The sequence below is a fragment of the Callorhinchus milii genome, unplaced genomic scaffold (genome assembly GCF_018977255.1).
Source record: "Callorhinchus milii isolate IMCB2004 unplaced genomic scaffold, IMCB_Cmil_1.0 Scaffold25, whole genome shotgun sequence".
In the NCBI taxonomy this organism is placed as follows: domain Eukaryota; kingdom Metazoa; phylum Chordata; class Chondrichthyes; order Chimaeriformes; family Callorhinchidae; genus Callorhinchus; species Callorhinchus milii.
The window spans coordinates 6,923,752-6,951,499 of NW_024704766.1; the positions used below are offsets into that span (position 1 = coordinate 6,923,752).

General features: G+C 46.5%; 1 protein-coding gene across 3 annotated transcripts in view; it reads left to right on the top strand.

Moving 5' to 3' along the window:
• Positions 1–1,083: 1,083 nt before the first annotated feature.
• sidt2 (SID1 transmembrane family, member 2) overlaps positions 1,084–27,748 on the top strand; it is a 28,091-nt gene continuing 1,426 nt past the window's right edge. The window contains exons 1-26 of one of the 3 annotated variants that reach the window (XM_007907310.2): positions 1,084–1,198; positions 1,741–1,980; positions 4,255–4,376; positions 8,816–8,980; positions 9,379–9,424; positions 10,212–10,313; positions 11,018–11,101; positions 11,801–11,900; positions 12,895–12,960; positions 13,357–13,450; positions 14,040–14,098; positions 14,563–14,574; positions 15,153–15,224; positions 16,919–16,990; positions 18,936–19,051; positions 19,851–19,924; positions 20,899–20,965; positions 21,344–21,417; positions 22,174–22,297; positions 23,111–23,228; positions 23,625–23,761; positions 25,331–25,439; positions 25,614–25,690; positions 26,183–26,229; positions 26,408–26,513; positions 27,439–27,549. In XM_007907310.2, coding sequence (XP_007905501.1) covers positions 1,768–1,980; positions 4,255–4,376; positions 8,816–8,980; positions 9,379–9,424; positions 10,212–10,313; positions 11,018–11,101; positions 11,801–11,900; positions 12,895–12,960; positions 13,357–13,450; positions 14,040–14,098; positions 14,563–14,574; positions 15,153–15,224; positions 16,919–16,990; positions 18,936–19,051; positions 19,851–19,924; positions 20,899–20,965; positions 21,344–21,417; positions 22,174–22,297; positions 23,111–23,228; positions 23,625–23,761; positions 25,331–25,439; positions 25,614–25,690; positions 26,183–26,229; positions 26,408–26,513; positions 27,439–27,549 — 2,367 coding nt within the window. In that variant the 5' untranslated portion in view covers positions 1,084–1,198; positions 1,741–1,767. Of the gene's footprint in view, positions 1,199–1,740; positions 1,981–4,254; positions 4,377–8,815; positions 8,981–9,378; positions 9,425–10,211; positions 10,314–11,017; positions 11,102–11,800; positions 11,901–12,894; positions 12,961–13,356; positions 13,451–14,039; positions 14,099–14,562; positions 14,575–15,152; positions 15,225–16,918; positions 16,991–17,798; positions 17,965–18,935; positions 19,052–19,850; positions 19,925–20,898; positions 20,966–21,343; positions 21,418–22,173; positions 22,298–23,110; positions 23,229–23,624; positions 23,762–25,330; positions 25,440–25,613; positions 25,691–26,182; positions 26,230–26,407; positions 26,514–27,438; positions 27,550–27,748 lie in introns of those variants that run through there. The other 2 variants (XM_007907311.2, XM_042343952.1) reach the window with 2 other exon arrangements.

Consider the following 27,748-nt stretch of genomic DNA (forward strand, 5'->3'; position numbering starts at 1 on the left):
AGAGAGAGAGAAATACACAGAGAGAGAGAGAAATACAGAGAGAGAGAGAGAGAGAAATACACAGAGAGAGAGAGAGAAATACAGAGAGAGAGAGAGAGAGAAATACAGAGAGAGAGAGAGAGAGAGAAATACAGAGAGAGAGAGAGAGAGAGAAATACACAGAGAGAGAGAGAAATACAGAGAGAGAGAGAGAGAAATACACAGAGAGAAATACACAGAGAGAGAGAGAAATACACAGAGACACACAACGCGGGAGGGGAGGAAACCAGAGGTTAAAAACGAGGCATTTATATACACAGACACAGAAATAGAGAGAGAGAGAAAAATAGAGAGAGAGAGAGAGAGAAATACACAGACACAGTAAACACACAACGCGGGGAAGGGGTCAGAGGCTGAAGACCGGAGACATTTATATATATATATATACACAGACACAGAGAGAGAGATATACAGAGAGAGAGAGAGAGAAAGATTTATATATATAGAGAGAGAGAGAGAGATGAGTTTCTTCCCCACAGCACTAATGGATGTATCTCCTTCCTGAGGGCAGATCTGAGACCGCGATATAAATGTTGATTTCATGTCAGGATCTCACCTTCTGCACTGAACCACACAGTAATCTCTCGGGTTCCTGTGGCCAATTTCAAGCCTCTCTCCCCCTCTCTCTCTCCCTCTCTCCCTCTCCCCCTCTCTCTCTCTCTCCCCTTCTCGTCTCCTCTCTCTCTCTCCCCCTCCCTCTCCCCCTCTCTCTCTCCCTCTCCCCCCCTCTCTCTCTCCCTCTCCCCCTCTCTCCCCCTCTCCTCTCCCTCTCTCTCCCCCCTCCCTCTCTCCCCCTCTCCCCCCCCCTCCTCCCACTCCCTCTCCCCCCCCTCCCCCCCTCTCTCTCCCCTTCTCCCCCCCCCTCTCCCCCTCTCCTCCCCCCCCTCTCCCCTCTCCCCCCTCTCCCCTCCCCCTCTCTCTCCCTCTCCCTCCCCCCTCTCCCCCCTCTCCCCTTCTCCCCCCCTCTCTCTCCCCCCTCTCTCTCCCCCTCTCTCTCTCCCCCCCTCCTCCCCCCCCTCTCTCCCCCCCCCCTCTCTCCCCCCCCTCTCTCTGTGTGTTTTTTCCCACCATTCTATGAGTCTCTGTGGCAGTAATTCCCGGACTCGGGGTTTGCACCACTGGTGGCAGTGAGTTGGAGAATGGCTCCATAGCCGAGAAGGTTAGAAAATCTCTCCTGTGAAGTGATTGCTCTCTCTCTGTGTCTCTCTCTCCCCTCTTTTTCTGTCTCTCTCCCTCTCTGTGTCTTTCTCTCTATCTCTCTCCCCTCTTTCTATCTCTCCCCCTCTGTCTGTCTCTCTCTGTGTCTCACTCTCTGTGTCTCTCTCTCCCCTCTTTTTCTGTCTCTCCCCCTCTCTGTGTCTCTCTTTCTCTCTGTCTCTCTCCCCTATTTCTGTCTCTCTCCCCTCTTTTCCTCCCCCTCTCTCTGTCTCTCTCCCCTCTTTTTCTCCCCCTCTCTCTGTCTCTCTCCCCTCTTTCTGTCTCTCTCCCCTCTTTTCCTCCCCCTCTTTCTGTCTCTCTCCCCTCTTTTTCTCCCCCTCTCCCTGTCTCTCTCCCCTCTTTTCCTCCCCCTCTCTCTGTCTCTCTCCCCTCTTTTCCTCCCCCTCTCTCTGTCTCTCCCACTCTGTCTGTCTCTCTCTCTGTCTCTCTCTAGAAAAAAAAGGTCTTATTTTACTGATTGAACTGTTGGCACATTTTTTTTAGACCAAATCTCAGGAAGAAAAGACTATTATGCATCGAATCCAGAACTACATCTCCTGCAGAATGCAATGGACCCTTTGGACACATGTAGTCCTTCTACTGACTTTGGGAAACCAACACATTGGAGTTTGGGGCAAAAGCATTGTGCAGTGGCAAGGAGACTTCGACCACATCTATTCTGGGAACGTGAATAATGCTCTGCAAAACATATATGCTTTCAACCACACGGTTTCGAGGAATAAGGTAAACCAAAATATCTTCCAAAGTGCTCGTTGTCTTCAATTCCCTTCGCACCTTGGCCCCTCCCTACCTCTCCGACCTGCTCACTCCGCAACCCTCTACCCGCTGCCTCCGGCTATCGCTGGTCGCGCTTTCAGCCACTATACCCTGAAACTCGGGAACACTCTCCCGCAGTCCCTCCGCCTCACCCCCTTCCTTCCCCATCGTCAGGTCGCGCTTGAAGACCTTTCTCTTACCCATTTCTTTGACTCTCTCTCTCCAGTGTCCTACCCAACAATTCCCCACCACCTCCCACCGTCACCCCAATAAAATTGGTCACTCAATCCACGGCTGTTTGTGGGACGCTGCTGTGCACAATTGGCTGCCGTGTTTCACCCACAAAATATACAGTCAGTTCACTTTACAGTGTATTATGTCGTATGAAGCGCTTTGAGACGTCTCACAGATATGATAAGGTGCCAAATCAGATGTAAAGATTATTGTATTTGATTTAATTCATAAGAAAGTGTGCCGCGTTCATCTTTTCTCCCCCTCCCCCCTTCCTTTCTCTCTCTCCCTCCCCCGTATTGACAAAACGTGGAGGATTGTAAATTAGATTGTGATAGGCTCAAAGCATTGAGCAGGAACCCAAGGCCATATCCGAGGACGTTTAAAGAGGTATCGTGGCTGTTTCTTCTCCTCCTACCTCTCCCCCTACGAACTACAGGGAATTCTCCCCTTAGTAAAATAATCCTCGGGCCAGAAGATGTTTGGTTGATTACACACACACACCCCAGTCCAGGCTGACTCTCCAGTGCAATGACGGGTGTTGGCGGAGCGCTGTGATGTAGTTGATGCCGTCCTTCGGATGAGACGTTAAGCCTAACTCCCTGACTGCGCCTGTACAGGTGGTTCTTAAAGATCCTTACTTGGTGGGCTTTTTGCTGTGCACAAACTTAGCCATGGTGTTGGCCTACAAGTACAGTCACTACGCTTGACTTCCTTGTATTGTATCGGCAAAGAAATCTTTCTGTTCTATAATTACCATCACACGCTGGTATCTGAAAATATTATTGGTTTATTTAGCCTCTGTGTTTCCTTTCAGTCACTTGCAGGAACAATAGGTATAAAAATCAGAATTGTAACATGGCCAAAATTATAATAGTCCTGTAGCTCAGTGGTTATCGCACTCGCCTCGCAAGCGAGAGAACAAGGGTTTGATTCTAAGGCAGATCGAAATCTTAGGCAAGTTTCCTTACTCCACACACCTGGGTGTACTCAGCAGTAAGTAGGAACCCACTTGTTCCATCTCGGAGATCGCTAATTCCTGGTGACAAATGAAACATGACATGATTTTTTTTTAACCGTTTTAAAAAAAACTGCTTTCTTGCTTAACTTCCCATTGCACCACAAGTGCAAGGTCCAGGCTCAACCAGCGCTGCCTGTGTGAAGGGAGTTTCTCCAATTATCCCAGCCAACAATCTTACAGATTCATTAATTAACAGGTCATTAATTTCACAGTTGTTGCTGGGTATAAATTGGCTGCTGTGTTTACCTAAATAACAGTCACTACACAAAACAGTAATTACATAGATGCGAGATCCAATGCAAGGAGTATCATAAATAGTGAGACTATTGCCACTGGTCGGTGAATTTGAAACAAACTCAGGATTGTCACTGGAAATGTGCCTTTAAATTGCAATTCTATCTATTGCATCCCCTTTGCTTGTGTTTCAAGAGTTGTTTCTATTTGTCTCTGAGTATAGTCCTGTAGCTCAGTGGTTAGAGTTCTCGGAAGCGATAGATTCCCGGCGGGGCAAAATGTTGGGCAAGTTTCCTTACGCCACACACACCCACCCACGCAGTAATTAGGAACCCAGTTGATTGGCGGATCGCTTTTCTGGGGACATTAACCCCCCCCCACCCTCCGCCTCCCAAAAAACAATTGCGGTCACTCAATCCACGACTGTTGTAGTGACACTGCTGTGCGTGGATTGGCTGCCGCATTTCACCCCAAAAATACATAGTCACTTTACGATATATTCCATGCAGGGATTATAAGGCGCAATATCAAGCTATCGCTTGGGGAACGCTGCTGTGCACAATTGATAATAATCCTCGGATTCGATACGGCGCCTGATCACGTCGTTGAGACGTCTCAAAGGACTTCACAGAATATACTGTAAAGTGGAGTGACTATGGATTTTGTCGGTGAAAATATTTGATTTCCCCCTCCCCTCCCCCCCTCCTCCCATGTGGTATTTGGTGGGTGAGATGTGCGTCCTGTTCTCTCCACAGACCGAGGGGGTGCGAGTCTATGTGAACGTGTTGTCGGAGCAGGCCAAGACCCCGGTGTTGTTTGTGGTCCGACAACAACAAGCTGTTCTCTCCTTCCAGGTGCCACTGATCCTCCGGGGGCTGTGAGTACAACAACAACACATTACATTTACACAGGGCCTTTCATGTCGGGAGGATGTTCTAAGGCACTGGACAGTCAGGGATTTGGACCCGAGCTGGGGATTCGGATCACGAGGGTTGGAGGGCAGGGAGGGTGGGGGTAGGAGGGTGACTGAAAGAGCGGTCGAAGAGGAGGGTCTTGAGACCAGCCTTGAAGGCGAGAGGGAGGGACTCTGCGGTGGAGATCCAGAGGGTGGGGGCATCGAGGCTGAAGGTCCGGTTGCCGATGATGGGGCGAGCAGGGCAGGTGGCATGAAGCAGGCCGGTGCCCGCCCAGCGGAGGGAGCGGGTAGGTTGAATGGGGTTAATTGGTCGCAGCGGTAGGGAGGAGCACGGCTGGGGAGGGCTTTGAAAGTGAGGGCGAGGATTTTAAACTCGAGCATCATCATGTACTAGTGCTTGTGGGGAGAGAGGAGGGTGAGAGGGGAGAGGAGGAGAGGGGAGAGAGAGAGGATGGGAGGAAGAGTAAAGGGGGAGAGAGAGGGGGATAGAAAACAGAGATACAGAGGGAGGAGAGAGAGAGAGACGGACAGAGAAAGAGGGAGATGGGGAAGAGAGAGGGAGAGGGACTGGAAGGGCAACATTCTTTCTTCAGATGAACATAATTCTGATAACTAGGGACCAGTTTCTCCTCGAATTCTTTCCATTTTACTCGTTGAACATCTGCTTGCGGTCGCTGTCAATTCTGACTAATAGAATGATATTTCAAGCATTTGGTGCTGAGTGGCTGCCCGAACAATTACCCAGAGCTTTGGGATGTATTAGTGATCAGTTCATGAAATAGACTCAACTGTCCACGAACCTCTATTCCAATTTCACTCCATTGGTCAAACACATAATTACAGACTTGTGGCAAATCAATGATAGTAATATTTCTTGTTTTTCAACAACAATAACAATAATAAGTGTCTGTAATGTCTGTGTATATATAGACAAATGCAGACAAATGTCCCCCAAACACCTATGGAGTGAGTGAATTTTATCTGCAGGTTTGTTGGCCAGGACACAGGGGAGAAAAACCCAGACAGTCACAGAGTGAGCGACCGATTTTATTTGGGGGTTGTTGACTAGGACACGGGAGAAAGAGAGAGAGAAACTCACTTCTCTTTTCGAATAGCGTCACAGGATTTTTAACCTGAACAGACAGACAGGATTGGTTTAATGTCTCATCCGAAGGACGGCGTCTCTGGTATTGCAACACAGCCCCCCAGCGCTGTACTAGAATATCAGCCCGGACCAAAAAAAAAATTGGTCACTCAATCCATGACTTTGTGGGACACAATTGGCGGCCTGCTACATTTCGCCCACAGTCAATTCACTTTAGAATATATTCTGTGAAAAAGCTTTGTGAGCGTCTCAACGACGTGATCAGGTGCTATATCAATTTTGCTTACAAGTCTCCAGAAGGCAGCCACGCAGTCCATCGAGCCTGTTCCACCGGGCTATTACGTCCCGAAAGACCAGATGTGTTAAGGGACAAAATTATATTTGCACAAAGGCTTTATCCCTTTGATTTTCAGAATGATAATAATAGTAATACCGAGTTGGCAAACACATAATACTTTGCACAGGTGAAAGCAGCCATTTGATAAACAGACTCGTTGGTTTAATGAGTTGACTTAGTGAGGATTGCAGAGTAACCTTGGAGTGTGTGTGCGTGTTCACTGACTGTGTCGTTTCATTGCCACGTCTTCAGCACAATTCCAATCCAGGGTTAGGTCATTGCGATCAAACTCCACCTGTCGATCTTTGTGATAAATTCCATATGTCAGGATTTGAACTCACACAGTCTAAGCTGATGCTCCAATGCAGCACTGGGGGGTGTTGTATTGTAAAGGTGCCGTCCTTTGGATGAGACGTTAAACCAAGGTCCCGTCTGCCTGTCCAGGTGGACGTTAAAGATCCCGCAGCGCTATTCAAAAAGAGAAATTTAATTTCTCTCTCCCAGTTCCTGGCCAACAATCCTCCAAATAAGATTGGTCACTCTCTCCTTGGCTGTTTGCGAGACACTGTTGTGTACAATTCTGCTGCCATGTTTGCCTACAGATACAGTCACTCCACTTTACAGTATATCCTGTGCAACACCTGGAGAAGTCCTTCTGACCTGATAAGGCACTATGCCAAATGCGAAGCAGTATTACTGTTATTGTTCAGGGTGGGTAAGCTGTATATTGTTTCTCCTACGTGTTACGTTTCCCAGCAAATCCCGTGACACACTTTGAGATGTAGGAACAGGAGTAGGCCATTCAGCCCCTACAGCCTGTTCCGCCCTTCTATTAGATTCTGTCTGACGTGAAAGGTGCTTTAGATCGCAAATGAAGATCTTCCTCTTCGACCGTGCCACCGGTCACCTCCCCTCGCTCTCTCTGGCTCGGCGTCAGGTTCCACCATCGTTAAGCGCTCTGAGACTTGACCCCATGTGAAGGGCGCTGTAGGCTGGAGTCCTGTAGCTCAGTGGTTAGTGCACTCGCCTCACAAGTGAGAGGACCTTGGGTCCGATTCCTGGACGGGGCGAAATGTTGGGCGTAAGTTTCCGTACTCCACACGACTCTGGTTACATAGCAGTACAACAAACCACTTTACAGTATATCCTGTGAAGCGCTTTGAGACATCTCGAAGACATGATGAGGCGCTGTGTCAAATGTGAGGATTATTATTTCAAAATTAAGCTTGAACTTAAGGATATTAAAATCTTCGGGTCTGGGCTGGTCTAAAACATTAAGCAGCAGCAGTCACGTACACACAAGTTGGAAAACAACCCAGTCTTCAGAGAACGCTTTGTATTCCAGACTAAATTTAATTTTAAGATAATTATTCTGGGAATGGATTAATCTGGTTAGTAGCAAACATCAGGATTTTCATGTCTCGGGACACATTTGACACTGGAAGCAACAGACGGAGAGAATAAAAGGCTTTTTATTTGCCCGTGGGTCATGTGTTGAACTTTTTCGAACTGTACCATTCCGATTTGGCAATACTTATTAGATCACAAGGTTCATTTGGGTGAAAAAGGTCCTTCGGGCCATCTGATCTTATCCCTCCAGACCACCCACCCTCCCCTCCCACCATCACAGCATTGAGCTGCTTTTTTTTAAAACAAGTCCCAGCATCTTGGCTCAACCCCCCCACCCACCCCACTTCCTGGCAACCCTACTCCAGTCCTTAATTACCCTCTGGGGAAAGACACTTCCTGGTGTCTGTCCTGAAATTTCCCTTTGCAATTCTAAACCTGTGTCCTCTTGTTCCGATGTCTGGACGCATTGCAAGGTATAGTTCTGGGTTTACGTTTTTAATACCATTTAGAATTTTATACACCTCTATAGGTGGGTTACTATAATAATAATAATAATAATCCTGGCATTTGATATAGTGCTTTATCAGGCCTGCTTGGCATCTCAAAGTGCTTCACAGAATACACCATGAAGTGAATTGACTGTGTTTTGTGGGCGAAACGCGGCAGCCACACAGCAGCGTCCCACACACAGTTATGGATTAAGTGATCAAATTATTATTTTTTCGAAGGGATTATTACCCCCGGAAAAGCGATGCGCCAAGCGATTCGAGTTGTCTTACTCTCAAGGCTGAAGAGCTGCAGCCTGTCTGATCACTGCTCTTAGCTTGTTCCTCTAACACTAGGGGTTGACCTAGTTGCTCTCCTCATTCACAGCGAGCTTGGTAGAGTACACTATCTTGGCCGAATAGCTGTGTGATTCCTTTCTGAACTGATTGCCTCAGTCTATCTCCACTGGCTCCCTGGACAGTCCTGTCCACATAATCACCAATGGTCCGAATGGATGGGATGTGAGGACAAGATTAGCCGTAATGGATGTCTAGGAGGAACTTCTTCTCTGTGTCACGGTGGTGAGAACATGGCCTCGTTGCTGGAAGCTGTGGTTGAAGTAGAAATCATTGTATTTAAGAAGAAACTTGATGCATACGAGAGAGTGTCCTGTAGCTCAGTAATTAGAGCATTTGCCTCGCAAGCAGAAGGACCTGGGTTCGATTCCCAGGCAGGCAAGTTTCCTTACTCCACACGCCTGTTGACCTCGCAGTAAGAAGGAACCCGCTTGTTAGTTAATTGGCGGATCGCTTTTCCGGGAGTAATCATTCCTTTGAAAAAAAAATAAAAAAATTGGTCACTCAATCCACGATTGTTTGTGAGGCAGTGCTGTGCACAATCGGCTGCTGCGTTTCACCCACAAAGTTCGGTCACTACATGTTACAGTGTATTCTGTGAAGCGCTTTGAGATATCTCGCAGACGGGGTAAGGCGCTGTATCAAATGCAAAGATTATTATTATTATTTTAATTCAACGTCCGTGTAAAAATTCGTTTATTCCTCTGATTCTTGCTGACGTTTTCGCTCGTGCCCCCTTCCCCCTACTCCCTCACCCACCCCGCAGCTACCAGAGGAAGTACACTTACCAGGAAGTGAGCCGTACGCTGTGCCAACCGGAGGTGAAGAGCGAGTCCCAGACGCAGTTTTTCTACGTGGACGTGTCGACGCTCTCGGGTACCAACACCTCGTTCCAGCTGTTCGTGAAACGAGTGGTGCACTTTGTGCTGAGGTGGGTGCGGACACTTTGTGCATTACCCTCCCACCCCACCCCCCAAATAAGATTCCTTTCCTGTCTCGTTTCGTGCTTTACCAAGACTCGTGGAATCCTGTAGCCTAGTGGTTGGAGCGCTCGCGAGCAAGAGGACCCACGTTCGATTCCCGGGCGGGAAGAGCGAAACCTTAGACATGTTTTATCACGACGTGATAAGGCGCTATGTCAAATGCGAGGATTATTATTATTATTATATTGACTGGCCACCTGGTTGGTTTATCCATCTCAGCACAGAGATTAAGTATGTCTGAGTCTTTGCTCTGTAACGCTCCCAGTGACGAATAGCTGTGTGACATGTCAGACCTGCACAATGCAAACAGAGTCTTAAATCAGCTTTTATTTCCGTTATTTGGCAGAACTGGTGAACCATTCCGATTCAACGCAACTCCGTCACAGCCTCAGGTGAGGGGAGGGGGAGGGGGGGATCAAATAACAACGCTTTGCCAGATAAACGTTGCCGATTAAAAAGCTAAAATCCGCCCCCCACCCCTCCCCCTCCCCCCACACCCCAAGAGAAAAATAGACACCCGAGTCAGAACCGTCAGCGGAGAAAATGGCTGCAGTCACAATGCCATCACTTCCAGATTCTGTAGCACAACTTCCTGTGCCTGTCGGCAGGTCTGCGCCGAATTTACATCCACGAACCAAGGAGACGCACATTATAAGCGGACTCGTGACTCTACTTCTACGAGAAATCCCCCCTTTTTCGGGTTATTTTGTTAGCGGCAAAATATCCCCTTACGTGTTGAGAGGCTGTTTGTTTAAACAGCGGCTTTAGAAGTGACTAGGCCTTCGTCTTCTGGGTTCCGGTTGTTTTACCTGGAATGTTTCACGTCACGGGTAATAATCCCTTCAAGAAAAGAAATCATAAAAATTTGGTCGCTCAATCCACGGCTGTTTGTGGGACGTCGCTGTGTGCAATTGGCTGCCGCATTTCGCCCACAAAATACACACTCACTACACTTTATGGCATATCCTGTGAAGCACTTTGAGACGTCTCGAAGATGAGATGAGGCGTTGTATCAAATGCAAAGATTATTGTTGTTGTTATTAAGTTCAGAGGGATTCAGCAAAGCACTCACCGTAACATGACTGATTAGCTACATTTATAGAGTTGACATAGTTCCATGGAGTTCCCTGAATACAATAAACCAACGTGTTATCTGCTTTACTTGCTGTTTATTTGCAGTATGTGATATACAAGTTCCCTGAGGGATTGGACTCAGTGATTGTGAAGGTTACTTCAGATTTAGCTTTTCCCTGTTCCGTTGTCTCCATCCAGGATATCCTGGTAAGTGCAAAGCCAAAGTCTTGTCTCCCGCTGTGTCCCTGTTCTGATTGAACCAATTGTTCACCCACAAAACACACAGTCACTGCTGTATTTCGCACACAAAATATACAGTCGATCCACTTTACAGTATATTCTGTGAAGCGCTTTGAGATGTGATAAGGTGCAAGGATTATTCTTATTATTACTTTATCTCTCGTCCTTTGGATGAGACCTTAAACAGGTCCTATCTACCTGTTCAGGCGGATATTAAAGATCCCTCGGCGCTATTCGAAAAGAGAAGGGAGTTTCTCTCTCTCTCCCAGTGTCCTGGCCAACATTCCCCCAAATAAAATTGGTCGCTCACTGCATGTATTTGTGGGCTTTGGTGCGTAATTCACTGCCGAGTTTTGGCCACAAAATACACAATAATCCACTTTACAGTATGTTTTGTGAAGCATTTTGAAACACCTCAACGATATGATAAGGCGCTGTATCAAACACAAAATTATTATTATTATTAATAAATGATATGAAGATGTGAAAGGCGCTGTACCAGACATAGGGATTATTATAGTGATGGGTGACTGAATGATTACTTTAAATACCAATTCACAGTGACGGTTGAGTGAGGGGGGAGTGGGGGGTGACGTTTGCGTTGTTTTATTTGGGGTGAAACGCGGACGATGAGGACGAGCTCTGAAGCCAAAATGTCCGTCTCCTTCCAGTGTCCTGTGAATGATTTGGATAACAACGTGGCGTTTATCGGCACCTATCAAACCATGACCAAGAAAGCGGCCATCACCGTCCAGGTAACATGGTAACCGAGTGATGGCAGCCATTTCCTTCCTGTAGGTCACTTGTGTAGAGACAGAGAGACATTCGTGTCCATCGCTGTGTCAGCCTGGCTCAGTGGGTAGCGCTCGCTCTCTCTCTCACCTCTAAATCTGAAGTTTGTAGGTTCACGACCCCCATATTGAGGACTTGAACTCACACAGTCTAAGCTGACGCTCCAATGCAGCCCTGGGCGGCGTCACATTGTCACAGACGCTATCCTTTGGATGAGACGTTAAACCGAGGTCCTGTCTGCCTGCTAAAAGATCCCATGTCGCTATTCGAAAAAGGGAAGAGAGTTTCTCTCTCTCTCTCTCTCATTCTCCGGTGTCCTGGCCAACAATCCCCCAAATAAAATCAGTCGCTCACTCCGTGACTGTTTGTGGGGACGCTGCTGTGCGCAAACTGGCAGTCGCATTCCGCCCACAAAATACGCAGTCAAAGCCGCTTTACAGTATATTCTGTGAAGCGCTTTGAGGCATCTCAACAGCGTGATAAGGCACTGTGTCAAATGCGAGGGTTATTATTGTTATTATTATCCCTCTTGCTTCCAACCCGCAGCTCAGGTGCAACCCTTAACTGTCCAGCACCTTGGCACGTCCTTCCAACGTGAAAGACATTATATAAATGTGATTTTCTTGCTGTTGTTTACTAACGGCTGTTCCGTGTCTTGGCAGAAAAAGGACTTCCCTAGCAGCAGCTTCTACGTGGTGGTGGTGGTGAAGACAGAGGATGAGGCGTGTGGTGGCTCATTGCCCTACTACCCTTTAAAACAAGGTACAGCATTCATCTCAGCCAAAGCCAAGGCCAGAGGCCCATCAGTCTGGGTTAGGATCAAACAAACATAGGAACAGGAGGAGACCTTATTCAGCCCATTAAACCTGTTCTGCCAGTTTAATAGATCACGGAATAGCTCTATGTCCACACACCCAAACAACAATTCCTGAAGCGAAGTGTTCAGGAAGCGGGCGGGACGAAACCTTTGGGACATTTCCTTACTCCACTCTTAACACCTTTGTAAACAAAGGAACCCGATTCTTAGTTGGTTGGCTGATCGCTTTCCTGGGGTAATAAACCCTTGAAAAAAAATATTTGCACTCAATCCACGACTGTTTGTGGGACACTGCTGTGCGCAATTGGCTTCTCCGTTTCGCCAGAAAAAGTATATAGTCAATCCACTTTACCAACTCCTTCACCTTCTCTTTCTAGACCTCCACCTTAGCCTCTTCATCCGCCCTGGTCTCTCCTTCCCACCTTTAAAGCCTTTCAAGTGCTTTGAGATGTCCTCCCGACATGGAAGACGTTGCGTAAATGTAAAGTGTCGTTGTTGTTGTTTATTGTAATATTCCTTGCCTTTGCTAAAGCGCCATATCACGGCGTCGAAACGTTTCAAAGCGCTTCACAGGATTCAAAGTAAAGTGGAGTGACTGTGTTTTGTGGGCAAAACGCGGTAGCCAGTTTTGCGCACAAAAATGTCCCACAAACAGCCGAGGAGTGAGTGACCAATTTTATTTGGGGGAATGTTGGCCCGGACACTGGGAAAGGGAAACACCCTTCTCTTTTCGAATAGCACCGCGGGACCTCGGTTTTAACACCTCATTTGAAGGTTGGCATCTCCGACAATGCAACACCCCCCAGTGCTGGATTGAAGCATCATCTTAGATTCCAAGTCCCGACATGGGGGCTTGAACCCACAACCTTCCGACTCGGAGGCGAGAGAGAGAGCGCTGACACACAGTTTGCAGTTATTCTCTCTCCTTTCTCTCTTTAGGTGAACCCGTGGATCAGGGGAACCGCAGTAAAACACTGAACGTGGTGGTGGTTCCTGCTGTGAAATGTAAGCTGTTCAGTTCCGCCTCGTGCTCCGGGAGTTCAGTTGATTTATATTAACACTCGCAGGCTGTGGTTGACACTGACGTCGCTTCCTGTGTACGAGGCACAAGGTCCTAAGTGAGTTCAGGGCTCAATGAATGATGAGCACCAGTGCTATAGACGGTGTGCAGGTGTGCAAACTCTCACTGACCTGCTATAGCACTGGTGCTCATTATTCATTGAGCCCTGAGCTCACCTGGGACCTTGTGCGCTTGCACAGAAGACTTGACTTCAGAGACCCGATCACACCCTGCTAAGCGTCGGATTTTATGGCCCCCGAATCCACACCCTCCCTTATAGCTGTAATTGTTATAACATGGACGGTCAGTGATATTTCCTCTCCTCTGTTTCCCCTCCACAGCGGAGGCGTATGTTAAGGGCATGTTGTTCGGGCTGGGCGTGTTTTTGGCATTCTACCTGCTCACATTGTTGATCGCCTGTTGGGAGAACAGTAGGTAAGGACATTAAACTCCTGCTAACTCATCACTCCAAGAGAAAACGATGAGCTATCGGGAGTGGCGAGTTAGGCGTACATACACATGTACATGAATAAATTCGGCCGCAATATTTGCCATAACTTTGGTGGCCGTGACAAATTAAGCCAGGGTTGAGTTATCTGGAGTTTTATGTATTTAAGGCTTTTTTTTGTTAAGGACATTGTCATGCCCTCTGTCTTTCAAACACTACATAGGCCAGTTACCTTTGACTTATTTGCATTACCCACAGTTAACAAACGGCCACTATCGATAACGGTGATTACCTGTGAAACGTGTTGAGACGTTATAAGCGCAAAATAATAGTAATAATAATCCTTGCATTTGATACAGCGCCTTATCACATCGTTGAGCCGTCTCTAAAGTGCTTCACAGAATATACTATAACGTGAATTGACTGTATATTTTGTGGGCGAAACATCAAGCGTTTAACCTAATTTTTTTAATAATAATAACAGAACACAACAAAAACAAATGGCGCTTTCATTGCTACTTTAACTTACTGATTCAGTTCTCTTCCCCCGACCCCTTAACCCCCTCCATCATTCAGTCAACAGAAGAAAAAAGACAAACTCTTGGGAAAAATGCCTTTGTCTCCTGATGAATGTGGTAAGAGGCCGTCTCCGTTGTGAGGTGCTGTCTATATAGTTGTACTGTATGCTTTGCCATCTTGGGGCCAAATTCCACCTGGTTTCAGGCTCGTGGGGAAGAAATTCCAACCCGGGTGTAGATTCGCTCGATTTACGCAGCATTTCAGAACTCGGAAGTGTCTGATTCTGAAGCTGTTTATTTTCTGTAAGTTTCTTCTAAGAACTGTGTGTGAGAAACATTGATCTTGTAACGTTAACAACAGCTTGCACTTATAATAATATTAATTATTATAATTATTATAAGACCAACTTGGTCTTCTTTGATCTAGTAATTCTTCTGTTCTTGACTCACGTCTGGGCCCTTTCTGATATGTTCCTCTATAATGTCTCTCCTCCTCGCCGCTGATTTTTGTTAACAATCTTCCTCCTCTTCATTCTGCTCTCCTCTGGCTTTCGGTCTCTTCTGATTGATCTGTAAACCAGATCCATTAATAGGTAAGGCTTAATTCTTCCAAATGGTTTGCTCGGTCAGTTACTGTAGCGTCCCGAAGCGCTTGTTAGAGTGGGACGAGACATTAGGAAGTTTCTTTACCCAGCAGTAAGTAGGAACATGGTTGTTTGTCGATTGGTGGAGCAATTTTACGGAGGTAATAATCTCTTAAAGAAAATCTGTTCAATCCACTCAATATATGAAGGTATAACAACAAAAATTACATTTACACAGTGCCTTTCACGTTGGGAGGACGTCCCAAGGTGCTGAACACTCAAGGATTTGCACCCAAGCTGGGAGTTGGGATCAGGAAGGGGTGGAGGGCAGGAAGAGGGTTGGGTTTGGAGGGTGATCAAACGCGCAGTCGAAGGGAAGGGTCTTGAGAGAGGCCTTGAAGGGGGCAAGGAAGGATGAGGGGGGGGGGCTGCGAGGCGGAGTGACTGTGGGATGAAGTTCCAAAGGCGTAAAATAAAATTCCTAAAAATGTGTGTAATTATAAGATTTATTTATAACAAAATACATATAAGATTCCCATCGTTTCTCGTGCTGTTTGCGAATGTTTCTGACGTCCATTCTCTTGCAGTGGGGGGCTACAGCCCTCAGACCCCAGACCTGTACACGGGGAGTGCAGCTTGTCACAGCTATGGCTCCTTGGGTGAGTTACATCAACCCACACATCATTGATCCTACACATGTGGAGTTAGGCTCACATCCAGGAGTGCGTTGCTGCCAGATGTTAACAGCAAAATCTAATGCTTTTGGGCAACGTAATATAATAATAGTCCTCGCATTAGATACAGTGCCTCATCACGTCTTTGACATCTCCAAGCACTTCACAGGTTATACTTAAAGTGAATTGACTGCGTGTTTTATTGGTAAAACATTCCTCAACCCGCTATCTTTACTAAGTTCATCTTCCCTCTTCTCCCCCCCACCCCCTATGCCCTCCACCCCTCTCAGATCCCAACCCGCAGCTGGGCTACAAACCCCTCATTGTCCCACTTTCCAGCGCCTTGGCACGATTTTGACGTGAAAGGTGCTGTATAAATGCAATCTTTTGTTGTTCCTCTCCTCAAGAAGCCATAGCCACAAAATTACTATCTCCCATTGTAAAAGACGTCATGAAAGAGTATTATTTTCAGCAACTAGTGTCTGTTAGATCTCTGTGCTTACTGTTTATAAGTGAGCACTTGTTGAGTACAGTGACAAAAGTAAAGGCGCCACACCTGACTTTCAAGAATAACCTGATGCCGTTAGTCAATTATTTTAACAGTTATTGTAGATTAATTCCAATATGCAAAACATGCTTTAGTCTTTCTCTTAAGGTTTATGATTTTTGGAGTCCTGTAGCTCGGTGGTTAGAGCACTCGTCTCGCAAGTGAGAGGACTCAGGTTTGATTCCCGGCAGGACGAAACCCTGGGCAATTTTCCTTACTCCATACGCCTGATAATAATCCCTTGAGAAAAAAAATCAATAATAAATTGGTCACTTCAATCCACGGCTGTTTGTGGGACGCTGCTGTGCGCAATTGGCTGCTGCGTTTCGCCCACAAAATATACAGTCAATTCACTTTATAGTATGTTCTGTGAAGAGCTTTGTGACGTCTCGAAGACATGAAAAGCACTATATAAAATGCAAGGATTTTTATTATTATTATTACCTTGAGTGTTGTAAATCCTGTTTAACAGATACCTAAAAGGAGGTCATGGTAAAAACACTGTATTTTTACAAAGCATTGCTACTGATAATAACAACATCTTGCATTTACACAGCAAGTATTTATCCATCACCTCCTTTTAAATATCCCAGTTGAATTCCTTCAGGATAGCAGACTGGACCATTGGTCTACATTCTCCCAACACTCTACTCTGTGAGAAATCATTTCCTGATCTCATTTCCCACTTGTAACTGTTGTCCTGTTGAACCCACTGATATTGATGCCATGACCCCTCGCTTTGGACCCCTCTACCAGAGGCAGAGTTGCCCACTATCTAGCTTCTTAATTCCATTCAATCCAATCTCTAAGGTCCGCTCGACTGGCTCCGGCCTCCTGCTTGTCCCTGGTGTCCTCCGTTCCACCATTGGTGGCCCACGCTTATAGTCACTACACCCCGAAACTCTGGAAAACGCTCCCTCTATCCCTCCGCCTTGCCCCCCATTCTTCCCCATCTTCAGATCGAGCCTGAAGACCTCCCTTTTCGATCCCGACTACTCCCCCACCCCCCCCAACTCGAAATCATGCTCTGCTGCTGTCAAGCCCTCGGGGACCCTACTCTGCGTGAGGGGGCGCTGTGTGCAAGTTGTTGTTGCTGTTGACCAAGAGTTCCAATTTCCATTCATTCCTGCAGAGAATGGCTCGATCCTCGGCTCGGAAGCAATCACAGACAGTATGACTTCAGATTCTACCTACGGATACATGGGTAAGGCAGACTGTGGCATCTCCTTCACTCTCCGCTCGATACCCAGGCAAACAGTTAAGACTTTGTTTCTGATTTTCATTGCATATTCAAGTTGCAAACACTCCCAGTTAGATTACAGCCTCTTTGTTGGCAAGCTCAGCCCTTACAAGATAAGAGACCAGCTTGTGTTTAATTCGGTAAACTATCAAATGAACCGAACACAGGTCCCAAGTTCAATCCATGTTGACGTTAGTTGTTCAGTAACTCTCAGCTGGGTGACAGTCAGAGACTGGAGAGACTATAAAAGGCTGTAGCTGTTGGATCCATTCACATTTTCAAGACTGAGGTGGATAGATAATAATATAAAATAATAATCCTCGTATTTGATACAGCACCTTATCACATCTTCGAGACGTCTCCAAGGGCATCACAGGATATATTGTAACGTGAATTGACTGTATTTTGTGGGCGAAACGCGGCAGCCAATTGCACACAGCAGCGTCCCACAAACAGTCATGGATTGAAGTGACCAATTTATTATTAATAATAATCGACTAACCGGTGTCCTGGCCAACAGTCAATTCACTAACAGCCAGGTTCCTACTGACTGTTAGGTAAACAGAGGTGTGTGGAGTAAGGAAACTTGCCGAACTTTCTCCCTGCCCGGGCATCGAGCACAGGTCTCTTGCTTGCGAGGTGAGTGCTCTAACCACTGAGCTACAGGACTAGATTTTTATTAGGTCAGGATGTCAAGGGATATGGGGCAAAGGTGGGTATTTGGAGTTGAAGTACAGATCAGCCATGAATGGCGGAACATGCTCGAGGGGCTGAATGGCCTACTCCTGTTCCTATGTGCTTAGCCATCCACAAACTCGCTCAGGAAAATGAGCCTCTGTCTCGTTCGTTAAAGTTCTGTGAAATTGCTTTTACCTCACTAGGGCAAGACTATTACAAAAGAGACCACTTCCAGCTCCGCGTCAGATATTTTGACATCGGTAGTGTCTTTTCATAGAACCAAAATTACCTTCCAAAACCCTCGGCAAAATCAAGAGAATAAATCTTGCAGCAGAGATTTGCTTGGCATGCCCAATTATATCTCAATCACAGAGATCCTTCATCGAGAATATATGGACTTGGCAGTTTCAGGGCACAACAACAATAATAATAATAATATTAATAATCTTCATGTTTGATACAACTCCTTTTACCTCCGAGGACATCTCAAAGAACTTCACAGGACACACTGTAAAGCGCAGTGACTGTGTGTGTTTTGCATCGGCAAAACAAAATATTTGGTCAGCCAACTGTGCTCAATTGGCCGTCACGTTTCGCCCACAAAATACACAGACTACTTTGCAGTATAATAATAATCTTTGCATTGGATGTAGTGTGCCTTATCACGTCGTAGGTGAATTGATTGTGTATTTTGTGGGTGAAACAAGTCGGCCAATTGCACACAGCAGTGTCCCACAAACAGTTGTGGATTGAGTGACCAAATTATTATTATTATTTAATTTGTCGATCGTCTTAAGTTTGAGCCAGAAACTGCTAAGTTTTTTTTTGTGACGTGGATGATTGAATGTGATCTGTGAATCTATAAGTAGTTCCCTGAATGGAATTAACGCAGCAGATCTCAGTGTAACACTCCAGATCAGGGCTGTTTTTGCTGAGGTTTTAGCTGCATTCTGAAATCATTCCTTAAATAATTTACCAGATGAGAGGCCACAGCATTATTTCAGAATCAATAGATGTTGTTTCTTGATTCCTTCAATTTCTTCCCGCACGTGGGTCAATTATCTGATCGACTCTCGCACGCTTGCCAACCCCTTGGCTGTTGTCAAGGAAAATAGTTCTTTCCTGGTTCTGTTTGAAATCTTGGGGCTTCTCCACTCGCTGGCTGGCTGGCTGGCTGGTGTAGTGACTGTGCTTTGTTATTAACCTCTCCTCTCGCCCCCTCCCTCCGCAGAGCGGCCCCTGGAGACCGTGCCTCGCCCACGTATCGACTCCCTCAGCTCCATTGAGGAGGATGAATATGATACGTTGGCAGACATCGATTCAGATAAAAACGTGATCCGAACTAAGGTGCGTTTCCCGGGTTATATACGTTAGCACCACAGAGTGTCACAGAACCCAGATCTGTGTCAGTGTTTTTCTCCTCATAGCCATTAATTTTGTAATGTTTTTGACTCCTTCAAGGCGCGTCTCAAAACCCTCCTCTTCGATGCCTTCAGCCACCCTCCTAACCACCCTCCTACCCTCCTCCCTAACCTCCCTGACCTCCACCCTCCCCAATCCCGACCCCCAGCTCGGGTTCGAAACACTGACTGTCCAGCGCCTTGGGACGTCCTCCTGACCTGAAAAGGGCTGTGTTAATGTCATTTTGTATTGTATCTGATCCCCCTCTCCTCAACAACAACAACTTGCATTTGTATAGTTCCTTGTACACCAGATAGTATCTGGGAGCACTGACACCTTCCACAGCCAATTCCACATTCCACCACGTCTCGGTGTCATTTTTTCTAACCTCCCCTTTCATTCCTTTTCTTAAATCACAACAACACAATAATACAACAGCAACAACGTGCACTTATTCAACGCCTTACACGTATAGAAAACGTGTGTCAGCTCGGCAGAGTCGGTAGCGCGCTCTTTCTCGTCTTTTGAGTCAGAAAGTTGTTGAGGGTTCAAGTCCCCCCACGTCAGGACTTGGAATCACGTAGTCTAAGCTGACACTCCAGTCCAGCGCTGGGGTGGGGGGTTTGCACTGTCAGAGGTGCCGTCCTTCGGATGAGACGTTTAACCGATCAGTGTCACAGGAGAGTGAGGCAATAGTGAAACTTTAAAACTCTGATCTCAATGTTTATTCCCTCTTTATTGACAGAAATATCTGTACGTGTCGGATCTCGCCAGGAAAGATAAACGAGTTCTCAGCAAAAAATACAAAATCTACTTCTGGTTAGTACATGTGCATGTGAGATGATGATAATAATAATACTTAAATTTGATATAGCGCCTTATCACGTCATTGAGATGTCTCAAAGTGCTTCACAGAATACACCGTAAAGTGAGTTATTGAAGAGAGAGACTGTGACAGAGTAGAGACATACAGAAGCGGTTAACAAACCTGTAACACATTATATTGTCATGACATTTGGAGATGTTTTCAGAGCAGGGAATCCTCCCACTCAGCTCCTGTTAACCCTAATGTGTAGGGTGGTCCTAGCTGGACAAGCAGCGGGAAAGCTGGTCAGACAGTGCTCTTAATGCCAAGCTGTGCGGTTTTAACTAGTTTTAAAGTAAGACCATAGATTTACACAGTAAAACAGGCCATTGGCCCAACTAGTCCTTGCTTATGGTTATACCCCACCTGAGTCCATTTTGTCTTAAAATATCAGATCGAGCAAAATTGAGGAGAAATTCGAGCTCATGCTACAAAACCATCTCTACCTCAGAATTTACGAATTTTTTTTAGACAATTCTGCAGAAATTATCAACGACAAAACATAAGGAATAGTGTCACAGGCTTGTGGCTGGGTGGGTGCTTAAGAGAATCCAAACCAAGCTGAGAATTCCAGGCATCCCACCTACATGTGGAAATTTCAGAGATGGATTGTTGGAATAAAATGCGCTCTCTCTCTCTCTCTCTCTCTCTCTCCCTGGAGAGACGTATCCTGTTTACCTAACTCTGGATATATTAGGCGCAGGTTGGCAAGAGCCAAGGCTTGGTGACCCCAGAGTGTGGTTGCGGCAAGTGCTGGAGTCTAACCAGCTAAAACCACCAAGGTTGCCATTGATATCGCTGTGGGATTTGGAGGGTCAAGAGATTCTGAAACAAACTCGGGGCTTCCGATGTTATCTTTCAATTGAAGAGCCGACGACACTTATATGTTGGTGGTGGTGTTGTTAACCAATGTACTTTTGATCATCAGGAATATTGCCACCATTGCTGTCTTCTACGCTCTGCCCGTCATTCAGCTGGTGATAACATATCAAACGGTAAGAAGCGACAACACAGTAAATACACTACGAGTCTGACGGATGTTTTACCCGGCGCATTTCACATGGGGAGAATGGCTCAAAGCGCTTCCCAATGCTGACGCTGGAGCTGAGGCCTGAGGGAAGGGGTTGGTGGGGTTGTGTGAGGGGAAAAGAGGACCAAAAGCGCGGGTAGAAAGCTAAGTTTTGAGACTTGCCTTGATTGAGCGGACCCTGATGGAGTTCACGCTTCACCGCACAACTTACTTTGACGTGTAGTGACTGCACGCGAGCTATGCTGGCGATCGGAACGAGTCCTACGAAGCGGAGCGCATTGCGCGGTTCACGGCAAGAGAAACGTCTCATTTCACCCTCCGTCTCCTCCTCCTTCTCACGCAGGTCGTCAACATCACAGGAAATCAGGACATCTGTTACTACAACTTCCTTTGTGCTCACCCACTGGGGGTGCTGAGGTCAGTCAGTCAGTCAGTCAGTCGGTCACTGGGAGAATGTTGCTGGGCTCCGCTGTGTGGTTGAGTCAGAATTGAAAGCTCACATTACGTCCCGTTCATTCCCTGTGACAACCCTACCTTCCCTGTCCCTCCAGGTAACCATTACATTAGACCAGTTCCAAGTCCACGGCCACTCAGAACTGGATGGAGACTGTCTCCAACCCAACCCCTGATGATACCAGTCAATATCTTGTACATGGCAGTCAGTTGTGAAGTGATTGACCACAGTGGTGAGGAGGGGGAATTGTCGGCCAGAACTCCATGAGAGAGAAAAAAACAAATTATTTTCTTTTTGAATAGGCCATCTCCCCCATGACTTAATTGTGTGCACTGTATACTCAAGTATAATCCACACCGTACAGTCTTAACATACTGCAGTCTGATTGTAAAAGATCCAGAAGGAAGATGAGGAGAATTTTTTTTACGCAGCAAGGTTGGGGTGGAACGCACTGTCTGAAAGGGTGGGTGGAAGCAGATTCAATAATAGCTTTCAAAAGGGAATTGGATAGGGACTTGAACAGGAAACATTTGCAAGGCTATTGGGAAAGATCGGGGGGGAGTGGGACTAGTTTGGTTGTTCTTTCAAAGAGCCAGCACAGACACAATGGCCGAATGGCCTCCTTCTGTGCTGTAAGATTCTATGATTCTACAATTTGGTTCTTATCTTCAATCGCTGAAAGCGTCCTGTTTTCCAATGGTGTCCTATTCCTCTTTCAGTGCCTTTAACAATATCCTGAGTAACCTTGGATACATTATGCTGGGACTACTCTTCCTGCTTATCGTGCTACAGAGAGAAATTCTACACAAACGAGCGCTCCTACGCAATGACATCTGTGCCCTGGTACGAAATCTCCCTCTCACTCTTGTCATTTCACCTTGTTAGTGGTGTGTCCAGAAAGTTCCTTCCCCCCCACCCCACACCACTCTCCATGGCCTAGTGGGTAAAGGGACTTTGTTAAGCAGCTAGTTCTACAAACATGAGTTCATATCCCTGGTCCCTGCTCAGTTGGGGCTACATTTGATCTCAACGCAGGAAGAAGTCGGAACAGTATCTGCTCCTGTGAGAAATATCCCGGGCTCTTTGGGAAAGTCAGCCAATTGATGGAATTTCTGTATTCCTCCCCCTCCTCCCAGTGTGCTCTGGCCCCACCATCAGTGGTGAGCAGTCAGCCATTCTGCCCCCACTCTTCGTAACTTCATCCCTCCCTCCCTGTCAGCCTTCAAAAACCACCGTAAAATCAGCCTCTCCTCCTGCAGTTTGGGCCGCCTTTCCCTCCGCCACCCACTCCCCTTAGTATTTGCACACAAAGGCCAGTGGGAATCAGGAACGCTCCCCCTTCCTCAAAAGGCTGTGGGTTATGGCTGGATCCATTCACATTGTCCAGACTGAGGTGGCCAGATGTTTGTCAGCTCAGGGTATCAAGAGATATGGAGAATCGACTGCTAAATGGAATTGAGTTACCGATCAGCCACGATCTAATAGAATGGCGGAATGGGCTTGAGGGGCTGAATGGCCTCCTCCTGTTCTTATGCTCCACGGCTCCCTCCCTCAGCTCCTGTGAACCGCGTTCCGTCCTCACTACCCTCGTCTTGCTACATCCCACGCCTCGCCCTCGGACCAGCGGCTGTGATTTAATCGCCTCTCTCCCTGCAGGAGTGCGGAATTCCCAAGCACTTTGGACTGTTTTACGCGATGGGCACAGCACTGATGATGGAGGGTCTCCTGAGTGCCTGCTACCACGTGTGCCCCAACTACACCAACTTCCAGTTTGGTGAGTCAACCGCGTTCAGTGTGTTTAATGCAGTGAGAATCTCCCTTTCACAAAGAAGATCCTCAAACTTGTCTTCAAATCCCTTCATTCCCTGACACCTCCCAACCTCTCCGAACTGCTTAATTCCCAATCCACAACCCGCTGCCCCCGCTTGACTGGCACCAGCCTCCTGCTTGTCACTCGTGTCCTCCGTTCCACCATCGGGGGCCATACTTTCAGCCACTATGCCCCGAAGATCTGGAACACTACCCCTTCTATCCCTCTACCTTGCCCCTTCCTTCCCCACCTCCAGGTCGCCCCTGACCTCCCTCTTCCTGCTCAGTGTCGTGCGAGGATTATTATTATTATTATCGTCCAATTCTCCGCAACTGACATTTCTCTCTCTTGGGCTCCCAGACACTTCGTTCATGTACATGATAGCTGGCTTGTGTATGCTGAAACTCTACCAGAAACGCCACCCAGACATCAACGCTAGTGCCTACTCAGCTTATGCCTGCCTCGCCTTGGTCATATTCTTCTCTGTGTTGGGAGTGGTGAGTGGAGATAATAATAATGTTGATATACAATAATAATAATAATAACCCTTGCATTTGATATAGTGCCTTGTCACGTCGTTGAGACGTCTCAAAGCGCTTCACACAATATACTATAGTCTATTTCTTGGGCGCCTTGGGACGTCCTCCTGACGTGAAAGGCGCTTTATAAATGGAATCTTGTTGTTGTTGTGGTTGTTGAAACGCGGCAGCCAATTACGCACAGCAGCATCCCCACAAACAGTCGTGGATTGAGTGAATGAGAACAAAACAAACCTTGCCTGGGAATTGAACCCGGGGCCTCTCGCTTGCGAGGCGAGCGCTCTAACCACTGAGCTACAGGACTCCATCCACTTCTTCAATGTGGATTTCAGCCTCCCATACAATGACTAATGAAACTCCCTGTCTCTTTCTCCCCCCCACCCCCCCCCCCCCCACTCAAGTTCTTCTAATCAGTGCAGAAAAAGATCTTCACTGGGCAGGAAGCACATGTCCTTGAAATAATGGAAAGAATGTACCAGATAATAATAACAATCGCATTTGATGCAACAACAACAACTTGGATTTATACAGTGGCCTCCATCCTGGATGGCAGCGGCGTGGATGGCGCTATATAAATCCAAGTTGTTGTTGTTGTGCAGTGCCTTTGACGCCTCAAAGCACTTCACAGGATACACTAAAAAGCGGAGCAACTGTGTATCTTGTGGGCCAACGCGGCAGCTAATTTGCACACCTCAATGTGTCCCCCCCCCCTCACAAAACAGACATGGAGTGAATGGCCAGTTTTATTTGGGAGATTTCTGGCCACATTGAGATGTTTAACGTCCACTTGAACAGGCAGACAGGACCTTGGTACCATCTGAAGCAAGGCGTCTCTGACACACACATCTCCCCTCCCACACACCCCCACCCCGCAACCCCCCCCCCCCACCGCCAAATTCTGGAACGTCTAAAATACACCTAAGTCGTACATCTGCCCAATTCCCATAGAATATCCTGTAACTTATGCAAGTTTGGCATAACTTTGGCATAATTATCCCTCCAAAAAACCCAAAACAATAATAAATTGGTCATTTTCAATCCACGACTGTTTGTGGGACATTGCTGTGCGCAATTGGCTGCCGCGTTCGCCCACAAATATACAGTCAATTCACTTTACAGTGTGTTCTGTGAAGCGCTTTGGGACGTCCTCCCGACGTGAAAAGCGCTATATCAAATGCAAGGATTATTATTATTATTATAACTTATACTTTGCATAAGTCATATTAAACTTATAGTCCCAACTGATATGACTTATGTTGAGATTTACTGTAATCAATCTAGAACCGGGTTGGATTTCTCCCCCAACAGTGAGGAGTAGAACCAAGTGATCAATCTGCCTGGTTTAGAAGTGAGAACTCAGCTTTCTCTGGGTTGGGAGGCAAGAAAAAAGTAACCATAAAACTTGCATTTTAGTTCAGAGATTGTTTGCCAAAGGTGACCGAACATTAGGAATTCTGAGGGAAGAAAACCTGAACGATATTCTCGTGTTGGTTTTCTCTCCACCAACTTATCTCCAATTCTTCGTAGGTCTTTGGGAAGGACTACATTGTGTTCTGGGCTGTGTTCTCCTTCATACACATCCTAGCCACACTTCTGCTCAGCATCCAACTCTACTATATGGGTCGTTGGAAACTAGGTAACTATCCAGTCTTCATGATTGCCCTTCTCTGTTCCCTGTGCGTTCTTTCTCTCTCTCTTTAATTCACTGGGTCCTGTGCCTTGGCTTAGACTATGGAGAATTGTTGTAGAATTGTCCACCTGAATAGGGTACAGCTGGGAATTCAGGTTAATGAACTGGTCTCTTTTTCAGACACGGGAATCTGCAGAAGAATAATTCACGTCATTTACACTGATCACATCAGACAATGCAGTGGACCCACCTATATCGTGAGTATTTTCTTTTAATAAATTATTGGAAATTGCTAAAATAATAATAGCAAACAAGTTCTAGCAAACAAGTATTTGACGAAAATAATATTCAAGGATACAGAGAAAGAGCAGGGAATGGGGTTAGAGTAGAGAGCTCCAGTGGGGAGTGAGCCCCAGCACAGACAGGAGAACTGAATGGATTCTTTTTGTGCTGTAAACCTTCAATGGTTGTAAAGTGATTCTGAGTTATACTTCTGATTTATAATTCCATTATTTTGGCTAAAGGGAGAATAATGGCTAAGGCCTCTGCAGTAACCAAGGCATCATTGAGGGGAGACCAACCGCCACATTGCCCGGCTCTTCAATGAGAGCTGGAGCTGCAAACATGTCCTCAAAACTGTGGACACGTTAGGATGGTCCTGGGTTAGAATTGCGCCATGAAACATACCAACCTTCATTCCCGTGTGATCCATGTCTGTTTTAAATCCTTTTTGTTTTTTGCTTTCTCAGGATCGTATGGTGTTACTTATCATGGGGAACATTGTGAACTGGTCACTGTGAGTATTTGGAGCACATTGTTATAGTGATCATGGCGTCAACTCTGTAGACACTTAATATCAGCAATGTTTGGGATCTCAGCTTCACAGTGTTTTGCAAATTACAACACAAAATACATTATACAAATGTAATTTGTTGTTACAATAATATAACATATTGTTCTTGTATCTCTTACAGGGCTGCATATGGACTGATTCTGAGACCCAAAGACTTTGCGTCTTATTTGCTCGCAATAGGGATCTGCAACTTGCTGCTCTACTTTGCCTTTTACATAATCATGAAGGTAAGCGATGAGGATAACTTCTCCTTTTCCTCCCTCCCTCCCTCCCTCCCTCCCCTGCTCCCTCCCTCCTCCAACTCTCCGCCCCTCCATCTCTGGCCAGGGCTGATCAAGTCTGACTCACAACCCTTGTCCTTGAGTTTCTAAGGAATTTCCACAACCGAATTCTGCCTGAGTCGATTCTCCAAAACACTTGGGTTGGGTCGGGTCCAGATAGGAGCGAAAATCACTGTGTAGCCACTTTCTGTGCCATCAGAGGGAGACATTGAGCAAAGGCTCAAGATTTCTCCATAGAAAATGGGGCAAAAGTGTTAGTTGTTCGTGTGCGCCACCTGTTGGCAGAATGCAGAACAGTATTGCCAGACAACAGGGAAGTCAAGACACTAAATTATGTAATAAAAAAAAGGTTTAAAAAGCAAAGCACTTTGCGTGTCTCCGGCTACGTGAAGCTCTATCGCCCACGGATCATCAACACACGTAGATACTCTTCCTGCCATGTATTTGTCACGATAAACACATAGCGAAATGCTCGTGAATGTGGGTGATTATGTGTGGGGGAGTTTTTTTTGTGTGTGTGTGTGTGTGTTGGTATAGGTGTGTGCACTGGGGGTGTGTATGGGTGTTGGTATGTATATATGTTAAGTGACAGTCTGTGGTCATGCAGCACATGGTACACAACTTCTTCTTCAACCACGCCATCAGTCATCCTACTGCCCCAGCCTCTTTGCCCTCCACCCCTCCTGATCCCAACCTCCAGCTTGGGTGCAAATCCTTGACTGTCCTCCCGGCGCGAAAGGCCCTGTGTCAATGTCATTGTTTTTGTTGTTGTTGTTGCAGTGAAACTATTAATATTATCTTCATTACCGCAGTTGCCATTGCAACTATTTTGCTGCAGGCGTCTGACGCCGATTTTCTCTCTCTCTCTTAGTTACGGAGCGGTGAAAAAATCAAACTGATCCCTTTGATCTGTATCCTCTTCACAGCCGTGGTCTGGGGCTTCGCTCTCTTCTTCTTCTTCCAGGGCCTCAGTACCTGGGAGGTAAGTCCCTCATCCTTTGGGTGAGGCGTTAAACCAAAGTCCCATCTGCCTGTTCGGATTTGGCGCTGTTCGAAAAGAGAACTGCGTTTCTCTCCCCCGGTGTCCTGGCAAACAATCCCCCAAATAAATTTGGTCACTCACTGTTTGTGGGACACCATTGTGTACAACTGGTATTTCGACCACAGAATTCACAGTCAAT